This window comes from Hoplias malabaricus, chromosome 1 (genome assembly GCF_029633855.1).
Source record: "Hoplias malabaricus isolate fHopMal1 chromosome 1, fHopMal1.hap1, whole genome shotgun sequence".
In the NCBI taxonomy this organism is placed as follows: Eukaryota; Metazoa; Chordata; class Actinopteri; order Characiformes; family Erythrinidae; genus Hoplias; species Hoplias malabaricus.
This window is the reverse complement of record NC_089800.1, coordinates 90307356-90332060: the sequence shown is the minus strand read 5'-3', so window position 1 is coordinate 90332060 and position 24705 is coordinate 90307356. Positions and strand designations below refer to the sequence as shown.

General features: G+C 46.8%; 1 protein-coding gene across 3 annotated transcripts in view; it reads left to right on the top strand.

Moving 5' to 3' along the window:
* Positions 1-24705, top strand: part of kif26ba (kinesin family member 26Ba) — a 67245-nt gene that overhangs the window by 6159 nt on the left and 36381 nt on the right. For all 3 annotated transcript variants that reach the window (XR_010803794.1, XM_066675991.1, XM_066675990.1), the window contains exons 3-4: positions 21997-22455; positions 22951-23171. Coding sequence is in view for 2 of the 3 variants with exons in the window: in XM_066675991.1 (XP_066532088.1) it covers positions 21997-22455; positions 22951-23171 (680 nt within the window). In the remaining variant the exon portion in view is untranslated. The remainder of the gene's footprint in view (positions 1-21996; positions 22456-22950; positions 23172-24705) is intronic.

Below are 24705 nucleotides of genomic sequence, written 5' to 3'. Positions count from 1 at the left end.
GGTGGGTGTGGTGTAGCCCTGGGCTGGGTTTGGTGGTTGTGGTGGGTGTGGTGTAGTCCTGGGCTGGGTTTGGTGGTTGTGGTGGGTGTGGTGTAGTCCTGGGCTGGGTTTGGTGGTTGTGGTGGGTGTGGTGTAGTCCTGGGCTGGGTGTTGTGGGTGTGGTTGTGGTGTAGTCCTGGGCTGGGTGTGGTGGTTGTGGTGGGTGTGGTGTAGCCCTGGGCTGGGTTTGGTGGTTGTGGTGGGTGTGGTGTAGTCCTGGGCTGGGTTTGGTGGTTGTGGTGGGTGTGGTGTAGTCCTGGGCTGGGTTTGGTGGTTGTGGTGGGTGTGGTGTAGTCCTGGGCTGGGTTTGGTGGTTGTGGTGGGTGTGGTGTAGTCCTGGGCAGGTTGTTGTGGGTGTGGTGAAGTCCTGGGCTGGGTTTGGTGGTTGTGATGGGTGTGATGTAGTCCTGGGCAGGTTGTGGTGGGTGTGGTGTAGTCCTGGGCAGGTTGTGGTGGGTGTGGTGTAGTCCTGGGCTGGGTATGGTGGTTGTGGTGGTTGTGGTGGGTGTGGTGTAGTCCTGGGCTGGGTTTGGTGGTTGTGGGTGTGGTGTAGTCCTGGGCTGCACTCTCTGACTCTGAGGGAGAGTCCGGCTGCTGGTTTCCGTGTTCTCACGCTTGTGGTCTTTCTTCAGAGCGCGTGGCTATAGATGAGGGGTAGACGTAGTGTAAATGGACCTCTGGCTTGGTCTCAGCTGTTTTTCTCATTTCCTTTACCCTTTTGTAATAGTTTTGTAAGTCCAAACTACTCTCGTGTGTTTGCTTACGTCCAGCAGCTAAAACTGGTTTTATTGGAACATAATTATGAAAACAGTGAAACATTGTATGATTTACTCACGAACACTTTAGATCTGCAGTTATCAGTATATTTTTAGGGCATCACAGAAGAGCAGCAGGTGGTGTCTCTGTCACAGCTCCAGGGACCTGGAGGTTGTGGGTTCGAGTCCCAATCTGGGTGACTGTCTGTGAGGAGTGTGGTGTGTTCTCTCTGTGTCTGCGTGGGTTTCCTCAGGGTAACTGTCTGTGAGGAGTGTGGTGTGTTCTCCCTGTGTCTGCATGGGTTTCCTCAGGGTAACTGTCTGTGAGGAGTGTGGTGTGTTCTCCCTGTGTCTGAGTGGGTTTCCTCCGGGTGACTGTCTGTGAGGAGTGTGGTGTGTTCTCTCTGTGTCTGAGTGGGTTTCCTCCGGGTGACTGTCTGTGAGGAGTGTGGTGTGTTCTCTCTGTGTCTGCATGGGTTTCCTCAGGGTAACTGTCTGTGAGGAGTGTGGTGTGTTCTCCCTGTGTCTGAGTGGGTTTCCTCCGAGTGACTGTCTGTGAGGAGTGTGGTGTGTTCTCTCTGTGTCTGCGTGGGTTTCCTCAGGGTAACTGTCTGTGAGGAGTGTGGTGTGTTCTCTCTGTGTCTGAGTGGGTTTCCTCCGAGTGACTGTCTGTGAGGAGTGTGGTGTGTTCTCTCTGTGTCTGCGTGGGTTTCCTCCGGGTGACTGTCTGTGAGGAGTGTGGTGTGTTCTCTCTGTGTCTGAGTGGGTTTCCTCCGGGTGACTGTCTGTGAGGAGTGTGGTGTGTTCTCTCTGTGTCTGAGTGGGTTTCCTCCAGGTGACTGTCTGTGAGGAGTGTGGTGTGTTCTCTCTGTGTCTGTGTGGGCTTCCTCCAGGTGACTGTCTGTGAGGAGTGTGGTGTGTTCTCTCTGCATCTGTGTGGGTTTCCTCCGGGTGTTCCGGTTTCCTCCCACGCTCCAAAAACACACGTTGGTAGGTGGATTGGAGACTCAAAAGTGTCCGTAGGTGTGAGTGTGTGAGTGAATGTGTGAGTGTGTGTCGTCCTGTGAAGGACTGGCGCCCCCTCCAAGGTTTGTTCCTGCCTTGTGCCCAGTGATTCTGAGTAGGCTCCGAACCCACCGCCGCCCTGAACTGGATAAGGGTTACAGACAATGAATGAATGAATGTAAGTCAGCTGTCTGTATCCTAGCAACCTCGTGATGTGTCGCTGCCTTGGAGGCGTGTCTCAAACGTGATTCGTTTACAATGTGTTCACGTCTAAACGCTGCCCTCTGAGGCACTGAGTGAGGACATTGTGCAAGGTGTCAAAGTGCTGCCTTCTGTTTCAGACACAGCCCTACACTAGTGATTAGAGAATACCCATAATGCATTTTGCTGTTAAAAACCTGTCCTCAGTTTACTATAACAGTGCACTGTGAGTAATAGTGAATAGTGAATAGTGAATAGAGGACGTTTCAGACACAGGGTGAGTGTGGAGTCGTGTGTTTTCTGGTTTCCGTGGGAACTGAATGCGGTGGGTTGCCGTGGAAACATCTGATGGGATTTATATTAATCTACAGCACAGGGATAACCCTCTCTCCCACCCCCCATTAGAGCAACCCTCCCCCTCTAACGCCACAACAACATTACACGCCCCGGCAGGTGAGGAGAGTAACGCTGATGATCTTGTAACAGCGCCCCCCTGGGGCAGGGGTGGTGTATCACACAGTGAGTGAGTGGTCAGTTCAGGATCTGACTTTAAAGTGATGGTCAGCTTCATGTTCAGGGAACAGAGCCGATCAGAAAAGAGCGCCTCCCTGTGTTGTAATGAGACCTGCAGGTCATCTGATCTCCACACACACACACACACACACACACTCCCAGCACACACACACACTCCCAGCACACTACACCAGCTCTCTCTATTACTTTCTCTGTTTTTCTGTATTTCGTTCCTTTCCCCTGTCACCCATTAGCTTTCTCTCTCTCTCTCTCTCTCTCTCTCTCTCTCTCTCTCTCTCTCTCTCTCTCTCTCTCTCTCTCTCTCATTCTCTCTCTCTCTCTCTCTCACTCACTCTCTCTCTCTCTCTCTCTCTCTCTCTCTCTCTCATTCTCTCTCTCTCTCTCTCACTCACTCTCTCTGTCTCTCTCTCTCTCTCTCTCTCACTCACTCTCTCTGTCTGTCTCTCTCTCTCTCTCTCTCTCTCTGTCTCTCTCTCTCTCTATGTGTGTCTGTCTGTCTGTCTCTCTCTCTCCCTCTCTCTCTGTCTCTCTCTCTCTCTCTCTTAACCTTTTCTCACTCTTTTACTTCCTTTTGCTCTCTCTCCCTCTCTCTCTGCTCACTCTTTTTCACACTCCATTTTCTCTCTCTGCTTCTTTTGCTCTGCTCTCTCTCACACACTGACAGTGATAAATTGCTCTGTGCAATGTAGGTAATCAATCTCTCTCTCTCTCTCTCTCTCTCTCTCGCCTGAATTCTCTCCTCTAAAATGTATATTTCCTTCTCGTTCTCTTACTCTCTCCATCCTATTCTCGGTCGCCCAAAGGGACTGAGATCTGTGGGGTACCACACTAACCCTGCAGCAGCCAATTACTAGAGAGAGAGAGAGACGGAGAGAAGGAGAGAGACAGAGAGAGAGAGAGAGAGAGAGAGAGAGAGAGAGAGAGGGAGAGAGAGAGACACAGAGGGAGAGAGAGAGAGAGAGAGAGAGAGAGAGGGGGGAGAGAAAGAGACACAGAGAGGGAGAGAGAGAGAGAGGGAGAGAGACACACAGAGAGAGAGAGAGAGAGAGAGAGAGAGAGAGAGAGAGAGAGAGAGAGAGAGAGAGAGAGAGAGAGAGAGATGGTGGTGATAGAGGTGTCTGTGCTGGTGCAGGTGAATGTGAAGGTGACATTGAGCCAAAACTGCAGAAAAAACACACACACACAGAGCTGTACAGAACTCTTACACACACATACACATACATACACACACACACACACACACAGAGAGAGAGAGAGAGAGAGAGAGCTGTACATAACTCTTAAACACACACACACACACACAACACATACAGCTGTACAGAACTCTTACACATACACACACACACACACAGAGCTGTACAGAACTCTTACACACACACACACACACACACACACACACACAGAGAGAGAGAAAGAGCTGTACGCCTTATTGAGGACCTCTTCTTTACTCGAAAACAACTCTGAGATATTTAAGTTGTTTTGTGTTTTTGTTGACACTCTCAGTTTAATTCGTTAGAATGTTAGAATATTCGTTAATAAGTCGTTAAAATGAAAAAGATATGTGTAGATCCCTGACACATTCATCCACACCACGTTTGTAACCAGAGCTCTGTTTGTCTGTGTCTTTAGACAATTATTCCACTGAGAAACACGACAGTTACAACTCACTAAACATTGTTTTCAACATACAACACACTTTACATTAAAGCTACACTCTGAAACACACACTCTCTTCCCCATATTGCCCCGCCCACTCCAACATCACCACACGACTGAGACACATGGATAAGGGGGCTACACTGCTGTAGGATGAGTGGGCGGAGCTAAATGACTGTAGGCATTTACTGTATGATTGTGTGGTGTGAACAGGTGCTGGTGAATCAGGTGAGAGATTTTGCATTCTGCATCAACAAATTTATCCCATCAAAACACACACACACACACACACACAAATATACACCCCACTGCTACACACACCTGTTCCCTGCTCACGGCCAAATGTCCCCCCCTCCCCACCCCCCATCCATGGTTTCTCCTGCACTGAGGTAACAGAAACAGAGTCATTACAGAACCCATAACTCCACCACCTGCCTGTCCTTATCCATGAGGAACCAACACTCTGGGACTTTAGGGCTGATATATGTAAATGGGGGTGAGGGGGCAGGACTACACTACCAGTGAGGTGAGATGAGGTTTGAGTGGCTAGAGATGAGGACTGAGTGGAGAGAGCTGAAGGTTGAGGTGCGAGAGATGAGGGTTGAGGGGAGAGAGATGAGGGTTGAGTGGAATGAGAGGAGGATTGAGTAGCGAGAGATGAGGATTGAGTGGCGAGAGATGAGGGTTGAGGGGGAGAGATGAGGCTTGAGTGGCTAGAGATGAGGGTTGAGTGGAGAGAGATGACAGTTGAAGAGAGAGAGATGATGATTGAGTGGTGAGAGATTAGGGTTGAGTTGCAAGAGATGAGGGTTGAGGGGAGAGAGATGAGGGTTGAGGGGAGAGAGATGAGGGTTGAGGGGAGAGAGATGAGGGTTGAGTGGCTAGAGATGAGGGTTGAGTGGAGAGAGATGACAGTTGAAGAGAGAGAGATGATGATTGAGTGGTGAGAGATGAGGGTTGAGTTGCAAGAGATGAGGGTTGAGTTGCAAGAGATGAGGGTTGAGGGGAGAGAGATGAGGACTGAGTGGTGAGAGATGAGGGCTGAGTGGCGAGAGATGAGGGTTGAGGTGCGAGAGATGAGGGCTGAGTGGCGAGAGATGAGGGTTGAGGGGAGAAAGATGAGAGTTTAGGGGAGAGAGCAGAAGGTTGAGTGGTGAGAAATGAGGGCTGAGGGGAGAGAGATGAGGGTTGAGTGGCGAGAGATGAGGATTTAGGGAAGAGAGGTGATGGTTGAATGGAGAGAGATGAGGGTTGAGGGGAGAGAGATGAGGGTTGAGTGGAGAGGGTTGAGGGGAGAGAGATGAGGGTTGAGTGGCAAGAGATGAGGGTTGAGGGGAGAGAGATGAGGATTGAGGGGAGAGAGATGAGGGTTGAGTGGAGAGGGATGAGGGTTGAGGGGAGAGGGTTGAGTGGCAAGAGATGAGGGTTGAGGGGAGAGAGATGAGGATTGAGGGGAGAGAGGTGAGGGTTGAGTGGCGAGAGATGAGGGTTGAGTGGTGAGATATGAGGGTTGAGGGGAGAGAGATGAGGGCTGAGTGGTGAGAGATGTGGGTTGAGTGGAGAGAGATGAGGGTTGAATGACGAGAGATGAGCGTTGAGTGGCAGGATATGAGGATTGAGGGGAGAGAGATGAGGGTTGAGTGGCGAGAGATGAGGGTTGAGTGGAGAGGAATGAGGGTTGATTGGAGAGAGATGAGGATTGAGGAGAGAGAGGTGAGGGTTGAGGGGAGAGAGGTGAGGGTTGAGTGGCGAGAGATGAGGGTTGAGTGGTGAGATATGAGGGTTGAGGGGAGAGAGATGAGGGCTGAGTGGTGAGAGATGTGGGTTGAGTGGAGAGAGATGAGGGTTGAATGACGAGAGATGAGCGTTGAGTGGCAGGATATGAGGATTGAGGGGAGAGAGATGAGGGTTGAGTGGCGAGAGATGAGGGTTGAGTGGAGAGGAATGAGGTTTGATTGGAGAGAGATGAGGATTGAGGGGAGAGAGATGAGGGTTGATTGGAGAGAGATGAGGATTGAGGGGAGAGAGATGAGGGTTGATTGGAGAGAGATGAGGATTGAGGGGAGAGAGATGAGGATTGAGGGGAGAGAGATGAGGGTTGATTGGAGAGAGATGAGGATTGAGGGGAGAGAGATGAGGGTTGATTGGAGAGAGATGAGGATTGAAGAGAGAGAGGTGAGGGTTGAGTGGCGAGAGATGAGGGTTGAGGCGTTGTTGGTGGGGCTCAGTGGTGTTTTACTGACAGTTCATAACAATGCAGTGAGTTGGCCACACGTATTGCCCCTCCCTTCTGAGGTAGGGGGCGCTGTGTTTGTCAGGGGGAAGCTGGAGTCTGAGAGTGAGAACTGAAGAAGTGTTCAGTAAACACTTTGAAATAAACAATATTTTAAAATGAACATTAAATTCCTTCCTCATGAGGATGAAGAGCTCCTAGCTTTATCTCCAACTAAACACACTCCATCGCACCGCAACCACCCACTCAACACCGCCCCCTACTGCACACTCCATCTGGAACTGATTACGTGTGTGTGTGTGTGTGTGTGTATGTGAGTGATTCATACGCACTGGAGGTCTGGGGGGAGGGGGAGGGCAGTTAAAATCCAGACGAAGACTTTAGTGTGATGTGATTGGTCAAGACAAGCTGCGGCTGCTTCTGCATCAGGAGACACACACACATACACATACACACACACACACATACACATTCTGTGTGTGTGTGTGTATTTGTGTGTGTGTGTGTGTGTGTGTGTGTGTGTCCGGCAGTGTCTGATTCTTGTGCTGTGAGATCTGAAGAATTCTATTGAGTCCAGTGGTCTGGGTCACACTGAGAGAGAGAGAGAGAGAGAGAGAGAGAGTTTCCCACCATCTACTGTCCTCACTTTCTTTGAGGGGCTATTAGAAGAAGACGTTTGGTTCCATTCACCTCCACTGTCCACTGCTCTGACCCCAGAAGATTCTCTAGAACAGAACTCTCTCAGTTTCTGTGTTTACAGCTCAGCCCGAGGACTGTGGGGGATTTGGAAAAAATATGTTGTAATTCACAATGTTCATGGTGTGTGTGTCTGTGTGTGTCTCTCTGTGTGTGTGTGTGTGTGTGTGTGTGTGTGTGTGTGTGTGTGTGTGTGTGTGTGTGTTTATTGAACAGAGGGAATGTCAGAGTGTGCCATTCCTATGTGTTTTATAATGAACGGTTCCCTCAGGGCTCTGTGTTACGGGACTGATCCCTCATTCCACAGCAGAACTGCTGTATATTACACACACACACATTACACACACACACGCACACACACACACACACATTAAACACTACACACACACACATTACACACACTCCTGTCTTGGTTATAACTCACACACTGCATCATTACACTGAGCTTTATTTCCCTGTAGAGAGCCTCTCTCTCTCTCTCCCTCTCTCTCTCTCTCTCTCTCTCTCTCTCTCTCTCTCTCACAAACACACACAGGTACAGAGAAATATCTCTTCCTAGAGCAAGAGCGTGTTGAATGACTTCCACATCACATATGTTTGTATCCTGTGGGGTTATTTTTGTTGTAGCTCCTTTTTAAACCCTCCCAACACATAAAATGAATCTAATGTGAGTGTAACGTTAGTCTAATGTGAGTGTAACATTAGTCTGTGAGTGTAACGTTAGTCTAATGTGAGTGTAACATTAGTCTGTGAGTGTAACCTTAGTCTAATGTGAGTGTAACATTAGTCTGTGAGTGTAACCTTAGTCTAATGTGAGTGTAATGTTAGTCTGTGAGTGTAACGTTAGTCTAATGTGAGTGTAACATTAGTCTGTGAGGGTAACGTTAGTCTAATGTGAGTGTAACATTAGTCTGTGAGTGTAACCTTAGTCTAATGTGAGTGTAATGTTAGCCTGTGAGTGTAACGTTAGTCTAATGTGAGTGTAACATTAGTCTGTGAGTGTAACGTTAGTCTAATGTGAGTGTAAGGTTAGTCTGACAGTGTAACGTTAGCCTGTGAGTGTAACGTTAGTCTAATGTGAGTGTAACATTAGTCTGTGAGTGTAAAATTAGTCTGTGAGTGTAACGTTAGTCTAATGTGAGTGTAACATTAGTCTGTGAGTGTAACCTTAGTCTAATGTGAGTGTAATGTTAGTCTGTGAGTGTAACGTTAGTCTAATGTGAGTGTAACATTAGTCTGTGAGGGTAACGTTAGTCTAATGTGAGTGTAACATTAGTCTGTGAGTGTAACCTTAGTCTAATGTGAGTGTAATGTTAGTCTGTGAGTGTAACGTTAGTCTAATGTGAGTGTAACATTAGTCTGTGAGTGTAACCTTAGTCTAATGTGAGTGTAATGTTAGTCTGTGAGTGTAACATTAGTCTAATGTGAGTGTAACATTAGTCTGTGAGTGTAACGTTAGTCTAATGTGAGTGTAAGGTTAGTCTGACAGTGTAACGTTAGCCTGTGAGTGTAACGTTAGTCTAATGTGAGTGTAACATTAGTCTGTGAGTGTAACCTTAGTCTAATGTGAGTGTAATGTTAGTCTGTGAGTGTAACCTTAGTCTAATGTGAGTGTAATGTTAGTCTGTGAGTGTAACGTTAGTCTAATGTGAGTGTAACATTAGTCTGTGAGTGTAACGTTAGTCTAATGTGAGTGTAAGGTTAGTCTGACAGTGTAACGTTAGCCTGTGAGTGTAACATTAGTCGGTGAGTTTAACGTTAGTCTGTTAGTGTAACGTTAGTCTAATGTGAGTTTAACGTTAGTCTGTGAGTGTAACGTTAGTCTAATGTGAGTTTAACGTTAGTCTGTGAGTGTAACGTTAGTCTAATGTGAGTGTAACGTTAGTCTGTGAGTGTAACGTAAGTCTAATGTGAGTGTAATGTTAGTCTGAGAGTGTAACGTTAGTCTGTGAGTGTAACGTTAGTCTGTGAGTGTAACGTTAGTCTAATGTGACTTTAACGTTAGTCTGTGAGTTTAACGTTAGTCTGTGAGTTTAACGTTAGTCTGTTAGTGTAACGTTAGTCTAATGTGAGTTTAACGTTAGTCTGTGAGTGTAACGTTAGTCTAATGTGAGTTTAACATTAGTCTGTGAGTGTAACGTAAGTCTAATGTGAGTGTAACGTTAGTCTGTGAGTGTAACGTTAGTTTAATGTGAGTGTAACGTTAGTCTGTGAGTGTAACGTTAGTCTAATGTGAGTGTAACATTAGTCTGTGAGTGTAACGTAAGTCTAATGTGAGTGTAATGTTAGTCTGAGAGTGTAACGTTAGTCTGTGAGTGTAACGTTAGTCTAACGTTAGTCTGTGAGTTTAACGTTAGTCTGTTAGTGTAACGTTAGTCTAATGTGAGTTTAACGTTAGTCTGTGAGTTTAACGTTAGTCTAACGTGAGTGTAACATTAGTCTGTGAGTGTAACGTAAGTCTAATGTGAGTGTAACGTTAGTCTGTGAGTGTAACAAGAGCATGTTGAATGACTTCCACATCACATATGTTTGTATCCTGTGGGGTTATTTTTGTTGTAGCTCCTTTTTAAACCCTCCCAACACATAAAATGAATCTAATGTGAGTGTAACGTTAGTCTAATGTGAGTGTAACATTAGTCTGTGAGTGTAACGTTAGTCTAATGTGAGTGTAACATTAGTCTGTGAGTGTAACCTTAGTCTAATGTGAGTGTAATGTTAGTCTGTGAGTGTAACGTTAGTCTAATGTGAGTGTAACATTAGTCTGTGAGTGTAACGTTAGTCTAATGTGAGTGTAAGGTTAGTCTGACAGTGTAACGTTAGCCTGTGAGTGTAACATTAGTCGGTGAGTTTAACGTTAGTCTGTTAGTGTAACGTTAGTCTAATGTGAGTTTAACGTTAGTCTGTGAGTGTAACGTTAGTCTAATGTGAGTTTAACGTTAGTCTGTGAGTGTAACGTTAGTCTAATGTGAGTGTAACATTAGTCTGTGAGTGTAACGTAAGTCTAATGTGAGTGTAATGTTAGTCTGAGAGTGTAACGTTAGTCTGTGAGTGTAACGTTAGTCTAATGTGAGTGTAATGTTAGTCTGAGAGTGTAACGTTAGTCTGTGAGTGTAATGTTAGTCTAATGTGACTTTAACGTTAGTCTGTGAGTGTAACATTAGTCTGTGAGTTTAACGTTAGTCTGTTAGTGTAATGTTAGTCTAATGTGAGTTTAACGTTAGTCTGTGAGTTTAACGTTAGTCTAACGTGAGTGTAACATTAGTCTGTGAGTGTAACGTAAGTCTAATGTGAGTGTAACGTTAGTCTGTGAGTGTAACGTTAGTCTAATGTGAGTGTAACATTAGTCTGTGAGTGTAACGTAAGTCTAATGTGAGTGTAATGTTAGTCTGAGAGTGTAACGTTAGTCTGTGAGTGTAACGTTAGTCTAATGTGACTTTAACGTTAGTCTGTGAGTTTAACGTTAGTCTGTTAGTGTAACGTTAGTCTAATGTGAGTTTAACGTTAGTCTGTGAGTTTAACGTTAGTCTAACGTGAGTGTAACATTAGTCTGTGAGTGTAACGTAAGTCTAATGTGAGTGTAACGTTAGTCTGTGAGTGTAACATTAGTCTAATGTGAGTGTAACGTTAGTCTGTAAGTGTAACGTTAGTCTAATGTGAGTTTAACGTTAGTCTGTGAGTTTAACGTTAGTCTGTTAGTGTAACGTTAGTCTAATGTGAGTTTAACGTTAGTCTGTGAGTGTAACGTTAGTCTAATGTGAGTTTAACGTTAGTCTGTGAGTTTAACGTTAGTCTAATGTGAGTTTAATGTTAGTCGGAGCGTATAATGTTAGTCTGAGACTGTAACGTTAGTCTAATGTGAGTGTAACATTAGTCTGAGAGTGGAATGTTAGTCTATGAGTGTAAAGTTAGTCTAATGTGAGTGTAACGTTAGTCGGAGTGTGTAACATTAGTCTGAGAGTGTAACGTTCGTCTACTGTGAGTGTAACATTAGTCTAATATCAGTGTTACATTAGTCTGAGAGTGTAACGTTAGTCTAATGTGAGTGTAATATTAGTCTGAGAGTGTAACGTTAGTCTAATATCAGTGTAACGTTAGTCTAATGTGAGTGTAATGTTAGTCTGAGCATGTAACGTTAGTCTGTGAGTGCAACGTTAGTCTAATGTGGGTGTAAAGTTAGACTAATGTGAGTGTTATTAAAATGTGAGTAAAACATTAATTTAATGTGTGTAACATTAGTGTATGTGAGTGTAAGGTTAGTCAAATGTAAGTGTGACATTGGTTTTGAGTGTAATATTAGTCCAATGTGAGTGTAATGTTAATCTGAGAGTGTAACGTTAGTCTGAGAGTGTAATGTTTGTCTAATGTCAGTATAGCGTTAGTGTAATATCAGTGTAACGTTTGTCTAAAGTCAGTGTAACTGTAGTCTAATGTGAGTGTGACATTCGTCTAATGTAAGTGTGATGTTTATCTACTTTCAGTGTAACGTTAGTCTGTGAGTGACTTTAGTATGATAAATAATTCAAACATCTGTTACATCATAGTTCTCCTATTATTGAGCATGTTAACATGCATACTTATTACGATAAGCTGTGCACTTCCTGCTCCTGATTTATTGATGAACCAAAACACAGTAACTGTGCCAGCATGTCCACAACAGGTCCACAACAGGTCCACAACAGAACAGAGGGGTACGGAAACACTTTAAGAATGGCTCTGCCCTGCAGTGAGAAAGAGGCCCTGTGAGTGAGTGTGATGGTCTGTGCCCTGTCTGTGTGGCAGTGTTTATTCATCCTCAGCTTTTTAAAGTAGGTCCTGAATCTCCGTTTGGTTGAGGGTTAGAGTAAGGACTGTGGTGCCTCAGGGTTGTGGATGATCAGGTCTGAACCATGTGCTATTGAGGGGAATGTGAGTGTGAGAGGTTGCTGGGTGAGGGGTGATGTAACAGACAGATCAGTTAGTTTGGTCCGAGAGAAAGGACTGGACGGTGTTTCGTTGAAGGAGTTAAGGATTCAAAAGCAATTGTATTTCAAACATGTCATACCTACAATGCCCCCTGGAGTCCAGACTGACCACCCCAACCCCCCTACCCCAACTCTCCATTCTCTTGTGCCCTCCACACTTTAGGACCATTCTGTTTTCACACCAACCAAGTACAGTGCACAAATTAAGATGTAAAGGATACACAATGTAACTTTCTAATGTTATACCTGAGTCTAATGTGAGTGTTAAGTCAGTCTAACATCAGTGTAATGTCAAGTGAATGTGAGCCTAACGTTAGTCTAATGCAGCGTTAAGTGTGGGGCATATTGCAGCTGGGGCGCAGGGAATCGGAAAAAATTAGCATGTTTATACTTAGCATCTTTATTAATGCCCTTCTGTTTTTCTGTAAAAATCACACACTCACAATGGATTCATTAATAGCCCTTAAACATGTTAAAAGAAAAGAAGTGTGTAAAGGTCTATAGTGTGAATATATACACCGCCCTCAGCAGTGTCTCTGTAGTGTAGTGTGTAAAGGTCTATAGTGTGAATATATACACCGCCCTCAGCAGTGTCTCTGTAGTGTAGTGTGTAAAGGTCTATAGTGTGAATATATACACCACCCTCAGCAGTGTCTCTGTAGTGTAGTGTGTAAAGGTCTATAGTGTGAATATATACACCACCCTCAGCAGTGTCTCTGTAGTGTAGTGTGTAAAGGTCTATAGTGTGAATATATACACCACCCTCAGCAGTGTCTCTGTAGTGTAGTGTGTAAAGGTCTATAGTGTGAATATATACACCACCCTCAGCAGTGTCTCTGTAGTGTAGCGTGTAAAGGTCTATAGTGTGAATATATACACCACCCTCAGCAGTGTCTCTGTAGTGTAGTGTGTAAAGGTCTATAGTGTGAATATATACACCACCCTCAGCAGTGTCTCTGTAGTGTAGTGTGTAAAGGTCTATAGTGTGAATATATACACCACCCTCAGCAGTGTCTCTGTAGTGTAGTGTGTAAAGGTCTATAGTGTGAATATATACACCACCCTCAGCAGTGTCTCTGTAGTGTAGTGTGTAAAGGTCTATAGTGTGAATATATACACCACCCTCAGCAGTGTCTCTGTAGTGTAGTGTGTAAAGGTCTATAGTGTGAATATATACACCGCCCTCAGCAGTGTCTCTGTAGTGTAGTGTGTAAAGGTCTATAGTGTGAATATACACACCGCCCTCAGCAGTGTCTCTGTAGTGTAGTGTGTGTAAAGGTCTATAGTGTGAATATATACACCACCCTCAGCAGTGTCTCTGTAGTGTAGTGTGTAAAGGTCTATAGTGTGAATATATACACCACCCTCAGCAGTGTCTCTGTAGTGTAGTGTGTAAAGGTCTATAGTGTGAATATACACACCGCCCTCAGCAGTGTCTCTGTAGTGTAGTGTGTGTAAAGGTCTATAGTGTGAATATATACACCACCCTCAGCAGCGTCTCTGTAGTGTAGTGTGTAAAGGTCTATAGTGTGAATATATACACCTCCCTCAGCAGTGTCTCTGTAGTGTAGTGTGTAAAGGTCTATAGTGTGAATATATACACCACCCTCAGCAGTGTCTCTGTAGTGTAGTGTGTAAAGGTCTATAGTGTGAATATACACACCGCCCTCAGCAGTGTCTCTGTAGTGTAGTGTGTAAAGGTCTATAGTGTGAATATATACACCTCCCTCAGCAGTGTCTCTGTAGTGTAGTGTGTAAAGGTCTATAGTGTGAATATATACACCACCCTCAGCAGTGTCTCTGTAGTGTAGTGTGTAAAGGTCTATAGTGTGAATATATACACCACCCTCAGCAGTGTCTCTGTAGTGTAGTGTGTAAAGGTCTATAGTGTGAATATATACACCACCCTCAGCAGTGTCTCTGTAGTGTAGTGTGTAAAGGTCTATAGTGTGAATATATACACCGCCCTCAGCAGTGTCTCTGTAGTGTAGTGTGTAAAGGTCTATAGTGTGAATATACACACCGCCCTCAGCAGTGTCTCTGTAGTGTAGTGTGTGTAAAGGTCTATAGTGTGAATATATACACCTCCCTCAGCAGTGTCTCTGTAGTGTAGTGTGTAAAGGTCTATAGTGTGAATATATACACCACCCTCAGCAGTGTCTCTGTAGTGTAGTGTGTGTAAAGGTCTATAGTGTGAATATATACACCACCCTCAGCAGCGTCTCTGTAGTGTAGTGTGTAAAGGTCTATAGTGTGAATATATACACCTCCCTCAGCAGTGTCTCTGTAGTGTAGTGTGTAAAGGTCTATAGTGTGAATATATACACCTCCCTCAGCAGTGTCTCTGTAGTGTAGTGTGTAAAGGTCTATAGTGTGAATATATACACCTCCCTCAGCAGCGTCTCTGTAGTGTAGTGTGTAAAGGTCTATAGTGTGAATATATACACCTCCCTCAGCAGTGTCTCTGTAGTGTAGTGTGTAAAGGTCTATAGTGTGAATACATACACCACCCTCAGCAGCGTCTCTGTAGTGTAGTGTATAAAGGTCCAGTGTGTGGTTTGGGACACGGCCTCACTCTCTAATGTTAATAAAATAATAAAATGCTGTTCCACATCGTTATAACAGCAGTATTTTACTGCCTTATCTACAGGAATCAGCTAATATTCTGGTTTTGGGGTGGGCTTTGACTCAGATGGTGTTGTGTAAGTTGATGTTACTTCAGTAAATTAGAGAATTGTAAACTGCATGTGTATTTTATTAACCGTGTTGTGGGGGCGCTATGGTGCAGGTGGGGCACGGAAGATGCCCTTCATTTGAGGTGGAGAATGACAGAAAATTTTTTGAGAACCACTGGCCTAGTGTGTGTGTTAATTACAGCATGAAACACACTGTGTATTAAACAGTACCCAAAAACTCTCCTTCCCTGTGTCTCCACCTCCCACCTCTCTCTCACATACCACCCAATACTCTCTCTCTGTCTCTCTCTCTCCCTTTCTCTCTGTGCGTGCGCGCAGATTATCCGCGGTAGCGCGTGGAGGTTTCTGGCGTTTTGCCAACTTTTCTGATTTTCTGATTTTCTTTTCTCTTTATGAGAGCATAGTGAGGTGTTTGGTGCTGAACTGGTTTTGGCCGGTGGTGAGGGGTTTGAAGCTGGTGTCATGGCCTCTGAGGCCGGCGTGGTGACGCTGTCTCTCCGCCATGGCGTCAGGTGAGTCCCGGAGTGCGGGGCGGCGGTGGAGGAAGTTTTGTTAGCGGTCGGAGAGGAGGTAGGATGTGGGGATATTTACTCGGCCTCTCGCATGAAAAGAGCGGTGGTGGTGTTGTTGGAGAAGGAGAGCTGTGTGAGCAGCCTGAATGAGTCGGGGATCCAGGTGAGGGGAGAGCTGGTGCAGGTCCGCCCTCTGCGTGCACCGCGACCCGCGCTGTTGTTTCTAACGTTCCGCCGTTCATTGAGAATGACGCGATCATGAGAGAACTGGCTCGGTTTGGTAAATTCGCCGGTGCCATGAGCATTATTCCTCTGTAACATGTTCAGTCTTTTCAGAGACAGGTTTTCATGGTTTTAAACCGCGATCAGTACACAGACGTGAGTTTTAGGGTTAAACACGGGGAGGGCTCGTACATAGGGTTCGCGAGGACTGAGAGACTCCGCTGCTTTAATGTGGAGACATCGGCCATAAACAGTTCGTCTGCCCACAGAAAAGAGCAGCAGGAGGGTGAAGGGCCTAAACAGAGTGGTTTAATGGAGGGGCAGCAGGTAGGGGACAGAGATGAGGAGGTAGCTGAGGACTCGGGGACTGAGTGTAGGCCTGAACCCGTCAGCTCTGCAGGTGGAGAGGGGGTAGATGGTGCTGGGCCTGATGTATTAATGAATGTAACCCTTAACAGTGGTGATAGTAATGTTAATGTTAGCACTGCATCTGTGACCACAGTGACCTCACTGACTCGGTCTGGCCTAGTGTCAGCTCCCACAGAAAGGCCCGGTGTAAAACTGATAAACCCGTGGAGGAAGATGGACAGTCAGTTTTGAAGCAGGATGACGTTATCGTGGGCCGTGTGCGTGATGAGTGTCTCTGTGACTCGGGGGACGTTGTGCTGGACTCTGAGGCGGAGAGTGTGTTATCAGACTGTTCGGGGCTGTCTGAACTACCTGCCAGTTTGTCCTGTAGACCAGGCTTTTCGGCTCGGGCCGGTCCGTCTGAGGCCTCCGCTGAAATAACTGAGCCCCAGTGGATGTTTATTCATTCTCAAAGATTAACCGTTTTTTGACTGTTACAAAAGGTAAAAGGAATGTATCTTTAAATAGTTTCTTCTCAGATTCTCAGAGGTTTATTAGATCTGTGCAGTACGTCTCTAAACATGTGAACTATATGTCACTGTCCCCTAAGAGACGTTTTAGACTGAGGAAGTGGTTAACGATCGCACAGAAAAGTTTGATTAAGTCTCTGGTGCCTACTGCTTTTGGGTGATGTACTTTTCTCTGTAAACACTGAGGGGACTATTGAAGACGAATATGTCCGTGGATGTGAAGAGTGTGTACAGCGCTCGCAGCACGGTGGACTGTGGGGACTGTTCGTGTGGTTGGAGCACTGTTGGACTCTGGAGGAGGGTGCTGTTCGGGTCAACAGTCTCCAAGATAATGGGAGCCTCATAGCGACGCACCAGATATGGGCTACAGCCGCCAGTGAGAGCACCGTCCGGGACGTGGAGACAGGCCAGAGGTGTGGCTCTCAGCTGGAGCCTGTCCATTGTCTCTCTACTGACTGCCCGATTTTGACTGTCCTCTTTGGGTTTTTACACGGACTTTGCCAGAGACTTGTGTCTGAGGAATCTGCTCTGGACTCACATCTGACGGAGGAACAGAGTGGGGACTCAGGCTCTTTGAGCTGGGTGAGAGACTGATGTGTTTGAATCTGAAGGACGTTATATATTTCTGTTCAGTTTGTTTGATCATGTGGTGTGCTGATCATCTAATGTGATGGTTTGGTGATGGAGAGAGTGTGTGTGTGTGTGTGTGTGTGTGTGCGTTGTGTTTTCTCACGTGGACTGTGGGTTTTTAATGGCATTTTTGGGTGGAGTTGAGTTAGGGTTTGTTAGATTGACGTTTTTTGTTAAATAAAGTGAAATGAAAGTCAAAAGTCTCTCTCTCTCTGTCTCTTGCTCTGTCTCTATCTCTCTCTGTCTGTCTCGCTCTGTCTCTCTCTCTCTCTCTCTCTGTCTGTCTCTTTCTCTCTCTCTCTCTCTGTCTTTTTTTTTGGGGATTTCTGGGATTAGTTTTCCTCCTATTCATCCTCACCCTCATCCTCATTCTCCCCAACCTCTTTATCCTCATCCACAACCTCATGCTCGTGTCTCCATCTTCCTGACAGCACTGGATGTAGCTCCACAGCCCGGAGCAGGTGATAAAGATAGCACAGGAAGAGCAGAGTGAATGGAGGGTTGTGGGTTTCCACTGAGTGGACAGTGGGGGGTGAGAATACGAAGAACGTCTATTGGTTCCGTGAGGTTCTGAGAGTGATTGACAGCTTGTGTGTCCTGCACACACAGGTTCTAAAGCTCTGGAGTGTGGAAGCTACACAGTGTTCTGCTCTGTGGGGTTCTGTGTGACAGACGCAGGGAGGTTCTGTTCACTCTGAGTTTATTTATACAACAGAGCTGTGAAAAGTGAGAGTGAGAGAGAGGTGAGGAAATGAGGGAGGGGCTGTACACTGTCAGAAAATGTGGAACATAGTTGTATCTTATTTTATTATAATTGTAGATTTAAAAATCATGTTGATTTCATACGCACCGTTTCATCTCCAGAGTTTTTTACATGACACACTTCTGTAATGAAATCCTTCTGGAGCCGAGAATGTAATGTACCTTTAAGGAACAAAACTGGACTTTTAAATGCTTTTGTACCTTTTTAAGGTACATTTACAGTTTATACCTTTAGTGACCAACAATGTACCTCCAACGTACCTTTATTTCTGAGAGTTTAGAGAGAGGAGAAATAGAGAAGAGGTGATTGAGACAGAGAGGGGGGAGAGAGAGAGAGACAGAGAGGGGGGAGAGAGAGAGACAGTGAGGGGGGAGAGAGAGAGAGACAGAGAGGGGGGGGGAGTTATATGGGATTGGATTTAATCAGTTGAAGTTTCTTTAGCCCAGATTCCTGATCTGACAGGGAATGCTGGGGATTAGTGTGTGACTGTGATGCAGGTGATTGGTTTGCTAAAGGTTTGAGAGGTGAGTTCTGTACAAGCACAGTACGAGGCAAACAGCTCGAGTTCCTCTTTATAAACCATCAGAACTCTCTCTCTCTCTCTCTCACACACTCTCTTCACCTTCAGCTCCTCCACTCTTCATAACCTCAGATGAATAACTCACCCAGAACCTGACCGCCGTGTTTCCATAGCAACCGCTCCACTCCTCTCCTCCGGAGGACCAGAGTGTTTCCTGTTTTAGAGCACGGGGGGCGGGGGTGGGGTGAGGGGAGTGTCACCATCTCCACCAGGGTCCAGCAGCACCTTCCAGAAATATCTGTCTGTGTTCATCGCCGATCAGTTCCTGAGTGTTTGATCCAAGAAAACAGAGCCCAGATGTTAAAGAGCCCCCCTCTGGACCTTGACCAGCACCGTCTTCGCTCTGTCCCCCGTGATACACACACTGCCCCTTTAACACTTCACCAGCTCTGCTCTGATTGGCTGCTTTACACCGCAGGAGTTAGGGATGAAGGTGAGGACCAAGGGATGGAGAGGAGTGAGGGATGGAGAGGAGTGAAGGTATGAAGGTGAGGAGTGAAGGATGAAGGTGAGGAGCGAGGTATGGAGAGGAGTGAGGGATGAGGTGTGAGGGATGAAGGTGAGGAGTGAGGGATGGAGAGGAGTGAGGGATGAGAGGCGTGAGGCATGAAGGTGAGGAGCGCAGTGAGGGATGGAGAAGAGGAGTAAGGGATGAAGGTGAGGAGCGAGGTATGGAGAGGAGTGAGGGATGGAGAGGACTGAGGGATGGAGAAGAGGAGTGAGGGATGGAGAGGACTGAGGGATGAAGGTGAGGAGTGAGGGATGGAGAGGAGTGAAGGGAAGAAGGAGATGAGAGGGATGGAGAGGAGTGAGGGATGAAGGTGATGAGTGAGGGATGGAGAGGAGTGAGGGATGAAGGAGATGAGAGGGTTGGAGAGGAGTGAGGGATGAAGGTGATGAGTGAGGGATGGAGAGGAGTGAGGGATGAAGGTGAGGAGCATGGAGAGGAGTGAGGGATGAAGGTGAGGAGCGAAGGATGGAGAGGAGTGAGGGATGAAGGAGAGGAGTGAGGGATGGAGAGGAGTGAGGGATGAAGGTGAGGAGTGAGGGATGAAGGTGAGGAGCGAGGGATGAAGGTGAGAAGCGAGGGATGGAGAGGAGTGAGGGATGAAGGAGATGAGTGAGGGATGGAGAGGAGTGAGGGATGGGTATAAGACAATGGCTAGTAATACGTTCAGATAATGGTCTTAATAAATCATTAAAGTAAAAGAATAAACGAAACAAAAGAGAGAGTTCTGTTCTAAAGAAGCTCCCTGAGACGATGTAGAGCTGAGACGTATGTCGACGCTAGTGTCGTCTCAGCCTCTTCCCCGAGAACAACACGGAGTTTGTCGGAGTCTGAGAGACAAGGGAACGCAGGGTTGTGTGAGGGCTGTGTGTTTGGGGCAGTGCAGGAGGAAGTGAGGGCAGCTTCTCTCTGCTCTGGGCTCCAGCGTCTGTGGTGTGTCCCTCTCTCCACCTCCAGCCTGTGTTCGCTGACTGTATTCAGTGAGGATTCTCCTCTCCGCCTCTAGTTTAAGGTGTAGACAGTGAGCCGAGTCCATCGAGGGATTTAGGGATCCCTCATTTTCTTTCAGTGTGATTATGTTTGTGGAGGAAGATGAAGAGGAGGAGGAGGGGTTTAGATGTTGAGGCTCAGTCAGCTGTTGGCTGAGGAGACAGAGTGGGTGTGGTTCTGATGAGAGGTGATTGGACAGAAGAGCTCTGTGTTTTATTGATTGAGGGAGAGCCCGTATTTTACAGATCTTTTCTGAATGTCGATGTGCAGTGGGTAAAGGCCCAGGCCCTGATCATTTGTTTCTCTGTGTTTATTGTTGGGTAATGTTTGAAGTTGTGCAGTGGTCATCAGCCCCCGGCTCCTGTGTGTGATGTGGATGGTGTGGTGTGTGTTGTCCGGTTATTGGAGGTGTGTTTGACATTTTAGCCAGTGTTTCAAAAATGTTATTGATGTCATTTGTTGCCGTGGTGATTCTCTTTAAATGTGGTGTGTAGCTGTTGGAGAAATTGAGGAGCATTAGTCTTCAGTTTAATTTCTCATTTTTGATTGATTCCAGTGGTGTCTGTGTTTTAATGGGAGCAGTGTCTCTGGAGGAGGTTCGGTCGCGTCACTCGTGGTTTAGGAACAGAACCGTTGGCAGTGGTCAGACAGAGGGAGCTGTGGTCTGACTGTAAATGCAGTAATGAGATCTGTTCACTGTGTAGAGACCCAGACTGTTACACGGCTCTAGAACCCGTCTCCCTTGTTTCTTTGGACAGTGTTGTGAGTTGTTTGACCTGGTCTCTGCAGATGTTTAGTTGTGGTCCGGCTGTTTCTCCGCGGTTTAAAACGGCTCTGAACGTCCTCAGGCTGTAAATCTGAGACACATTCTTCGTGAATGTAAGGAGAGTGATGAGGGGACTGTAACACACAGATAAAGAGGTTCTTGTGTCAGTGCACTGCGAAAAGTGAAATCTAAGCAAGTAAAATTGACTTAAATCTAGTCTAAATATGTAGCGTTACTCTTTTGGAAATTGTTGTAAGAATATAATAAGATTATTTCTAACTTATTTTTACGTGTTTTAAATAATTTTATCTACAGAAAGTGTCTTATTCCAGCGGCAGATGTTTGCTTTTTTTAAGCATCATTTTTTGTTATTTCTTGAATTAAGAAAACATTCTCTGCTCTTCGTGTTACTGATGCGTCGGTCTCTTGTTGATGTGCTGCTCTGGAAGCTTCAGCTCGACGTGGAAGTGGTGGTGTGCTTTTCTGTCTTGGTGAAGTCTGTAAACAGAGTCTCTCTGTGTTCACGCTGCTGCTTGGAGTCTTCAGAGGAGGTTCTGGGAGGTAGAGAAAGGGGCGGGGCCAGGATCCCGTCTCTCTCTCTCTCTCTCTCTGTCCCTCTCTCTCTCTCTCGCTCTCTTTCTCTCTGTCCCTCTCTCTCTCTCTCGCTCTCTTTCTCTCTGTCTCTCTCTCTCTCTCTCTGTCTCTCTCTCTCTCTCTCTCTCTCTCTCTCTCTCTCTCTCTCTGTCCCTGTCTCTCTCCCTCTCTCTCTCTCGCTCTCTCTCTCTCTGTCCCTCTCTCTCTCTCTGTCTCTCTCCCTCTCTCTCTCTCTCTCTCTCTCTCTCTTTCTCTCTCTCTCTCTCTGTCCCTCTCTCTCTCTCTCTCTCTCTCTCTCTCTCTCTCTCTCTCTCTGTCTCTCTCTCTCTGTCCCTCTCTCTCTCTCTCTCTCTCTCTCTCTCTCTCTCTCTCTCTCTCTCTCTTTTGGGTGCTGTTTGCGGTCCATCTGTAAGGTCTCGGGATGGTGTACAGCTCACTGGGCCGTGTGTGTGCAGTGCTGTTAGTCTCTGTCCGTTTAATGAACACAGTGATTTGGCTGTGGTCAGACAGAGGGTTAGTGGTTTTACGGTGAACGCACCGAGAGAGAAAGGGTCAAAATCTGTGATCATGTGTTTAATTGAGTGTGTGTGTGTATGTGTGTATGTGTGTATGTGTGTGTGTGTGTGTGTGTGTGTGTGTGTGTGTGTGTGTGTGTGTTTATTTAAGTGTGTGTGTGTGTGTGTGTGTGTGTGTACGTGTTTGAAGACTGTGTTTTGTGTTTATTCAGACCTGTGAGGTTTGCTTCCACCAACCCCCCCACCCCCTCTTGGGTTGCAGGATCCCTCCCTCTCGCTGTTGCTCCAGGATCAGCTGGGGGGCGCCGGTGGGCCAAGGAAGGCGTGGGGGGAGCGAGAGAGTCGTTGCGAGGTCTGCTCCACGGCGTTGAGTCAGCTCAAACAGGAGGCCGTCCACATGGTGCTGACCCTGGACCAGAGCGACCTTTCACCCGGATCCCCGCCCCCCCGCGGCCCGCAGCAAACCCCACCTCCCTTACACACACCTGCACCCGCAAGCCCCGCCCCCATCGGCCCCACCCACCCGAATGCCAAACTCGGCCCCAAGCCCAGCAGCCTTGGGCTCGGCTCCGGCTCGGACAGGAAGTGCTCTCCCGGACACGCCCACAAGCCACCCACCAGCCCCAGCAGCTCCGCCCCTTCTCACTCTCACCTGGAGGGGGCGTGGTCTCCTGCAGCTCACCTGTCCCGGGCAAACGGCGTCACACTCTTCCCCTGTCAGGTAAGACATGATCTGTGTGTGAAAAGCACTGTGAATGGAGGCAGTGTCCAGAGGGAGGGAGCAAGTCTGAATCTTTATTTTCTAAATAAAATTAATAATATTAATAATAATAATAATAATAATAATACACCTGCTTACTCTGTCTCCCTCTCTCTATCTCTCCCTCCTTCTGTCTCTCTCCCCTTCTCTCTCTCTCTCTCTCTCTCTCTCTCTCTCTCTCTCTCTCTCTCTCTCTCACTGTGGAGGAACAGATGGTGGAACCCTGTGAACTCTGTTCTAATCACAGAACCCGATCTACAGGAACAGATCTCTCATTAAAAATTAATATCAGATGTTTCTTGTGTCTCACTCAGTGTGAGGCTGCGATTTTAGAGGAGCTTTTATAATAATAATAATAATAATAATAATAATAATAAAAACAATGACAGACTGCACAGAGCCATTCTGATGGTTCTCCGGTGGTGTTCTGACATTGTGTGTGTTGTGTTGTTGCAGATGTCCGAGGGCAATCGAGAGGCTTTGACTGAAGCAGCACTGAATCGCTTTAACTCAGAGCGTCCTGCTGTTCCACAAGCTCCGCCCACTACTGCAGCCTCACAAGCCCCTCCTACCACGGGGCCCACACAAGCCCAGCTCACAACAGCTCCACCCACCACAGCTCCGCCCCCCACAGCACCATCCAGTGGAACCTCCGCTGCTGCATCCTTCTTTGCCAGGTAACACTCACCACTCAGAGGAACAGGCTCAGCCCAAAACACCCCGGGGCTTTACACCTCCCAGTCAGGGAGAGTGAGGGTGAGGTTCAGAGTGAGAGTCAGGGTGGTATTGGGAATGTGGTTGAGGGTCAGTGAGGGTGAGGACTCACTTGCTGTGTTGGGGTGGAGTAATGAGCACAGTAGGGAGTAAAGTTTCAGGAGAAAGGACAAGAGTGCCACTAGGAGAGATGAGGATGATGCTGTGAGGATGATGGTGCTGATGCTGTGAGGATGATGGAGCTGATGCTGTGAGGATGATGGAGATGATGATGTGAGGATGATGGAGATGATGATGTGAGGATGATGGAGCTGATGCTGTGAGGATGATGAAGCTGATGATGTGAGGAGGATGGAGCGGAGCTGATGATGTGAGGATGATGGTGCTGATGCTGTGAGGATGGTGGAGGTGATGCTGTGAAGATGATGGAGCTGATGCTGTGAAGATGATGGAGCTGATGATGTGAGGATGGTGGAGCTGATGCTGTGAAGATGATGGAGCTGATGCTGTGAAGATGATGGAGCTGATGCTGTGAAGATGATGATGCTCAGGCTGTGAGGATGGTGGAGGTGATGCTGTGAAGATGAAAGAGCTGATGCTGTGAAGATGATGGTGCTGATGCTATGAGGATGATGGTGCTGATGCTTTGAGGATGATGGTGCTGATGCTCTGAGGATGATGGTGCTGATGCTGTGAGGATGATGGAGCTGATGCTGTGAAGATGATGGAGCTGAGGCTGTGAAGATGATGGAGCTGATGATGTGAGGATGATGGTGCTGATGCTGTGAGGATGGTGGAGGTGATGCTGTGAAGATGATGGAGCTGAGGCTGTGAAGATGATGGTGCTGATGCTGTGAGGATGATGGTGCTGATGCTGTGAGGATGATGGTGCTGATGCTGTGAGGATGGTGGAGGTGATGCTGTGAAGATGATGGAGGTGATGCTGTGAAGATGATGGAGGTGATGCTGTGAAGATGATGGAGGTGATGCTGTGAAGATGATGGAGGTGATGATGTGAAGATGATGGTGCTGATGATGTGAAGATGATGGAGCTGATGATGTGAAGATGATGGTGCTGATGCTGTGAGGATGATGGTGCTGATGCTGTGAGGATGATGGAGGTGATGCTGTGAAGATGATGGAGGTGATGCTGTGAAGATGATGGAGCTGATGTGAAGATGATGGAGCTGATGATGTGAAGATGATGGTGCTGATGCTGTGAGGATGATGGTGCTGATGCTGTGAGGATGATGGTGCTGATGCTGTGAGGATGATGGTGCTGATGCTGTGAAGATGATGGAGCTGATGATGTGAGGATGATGGTGCTGATGCTGTGAGGATGATGGAGCTGATGCTGTGAGGATGATGGAGCTAATGCTTTGAGGATGGTGGAGGTGATGCTGTGAAGATGATGGAGCTGATGATGTGAAGATGATGGAGCTGATGATGTGAAGATGATGGAGCTGATGATGTGAAGATGATGGTGCTGATGCTATG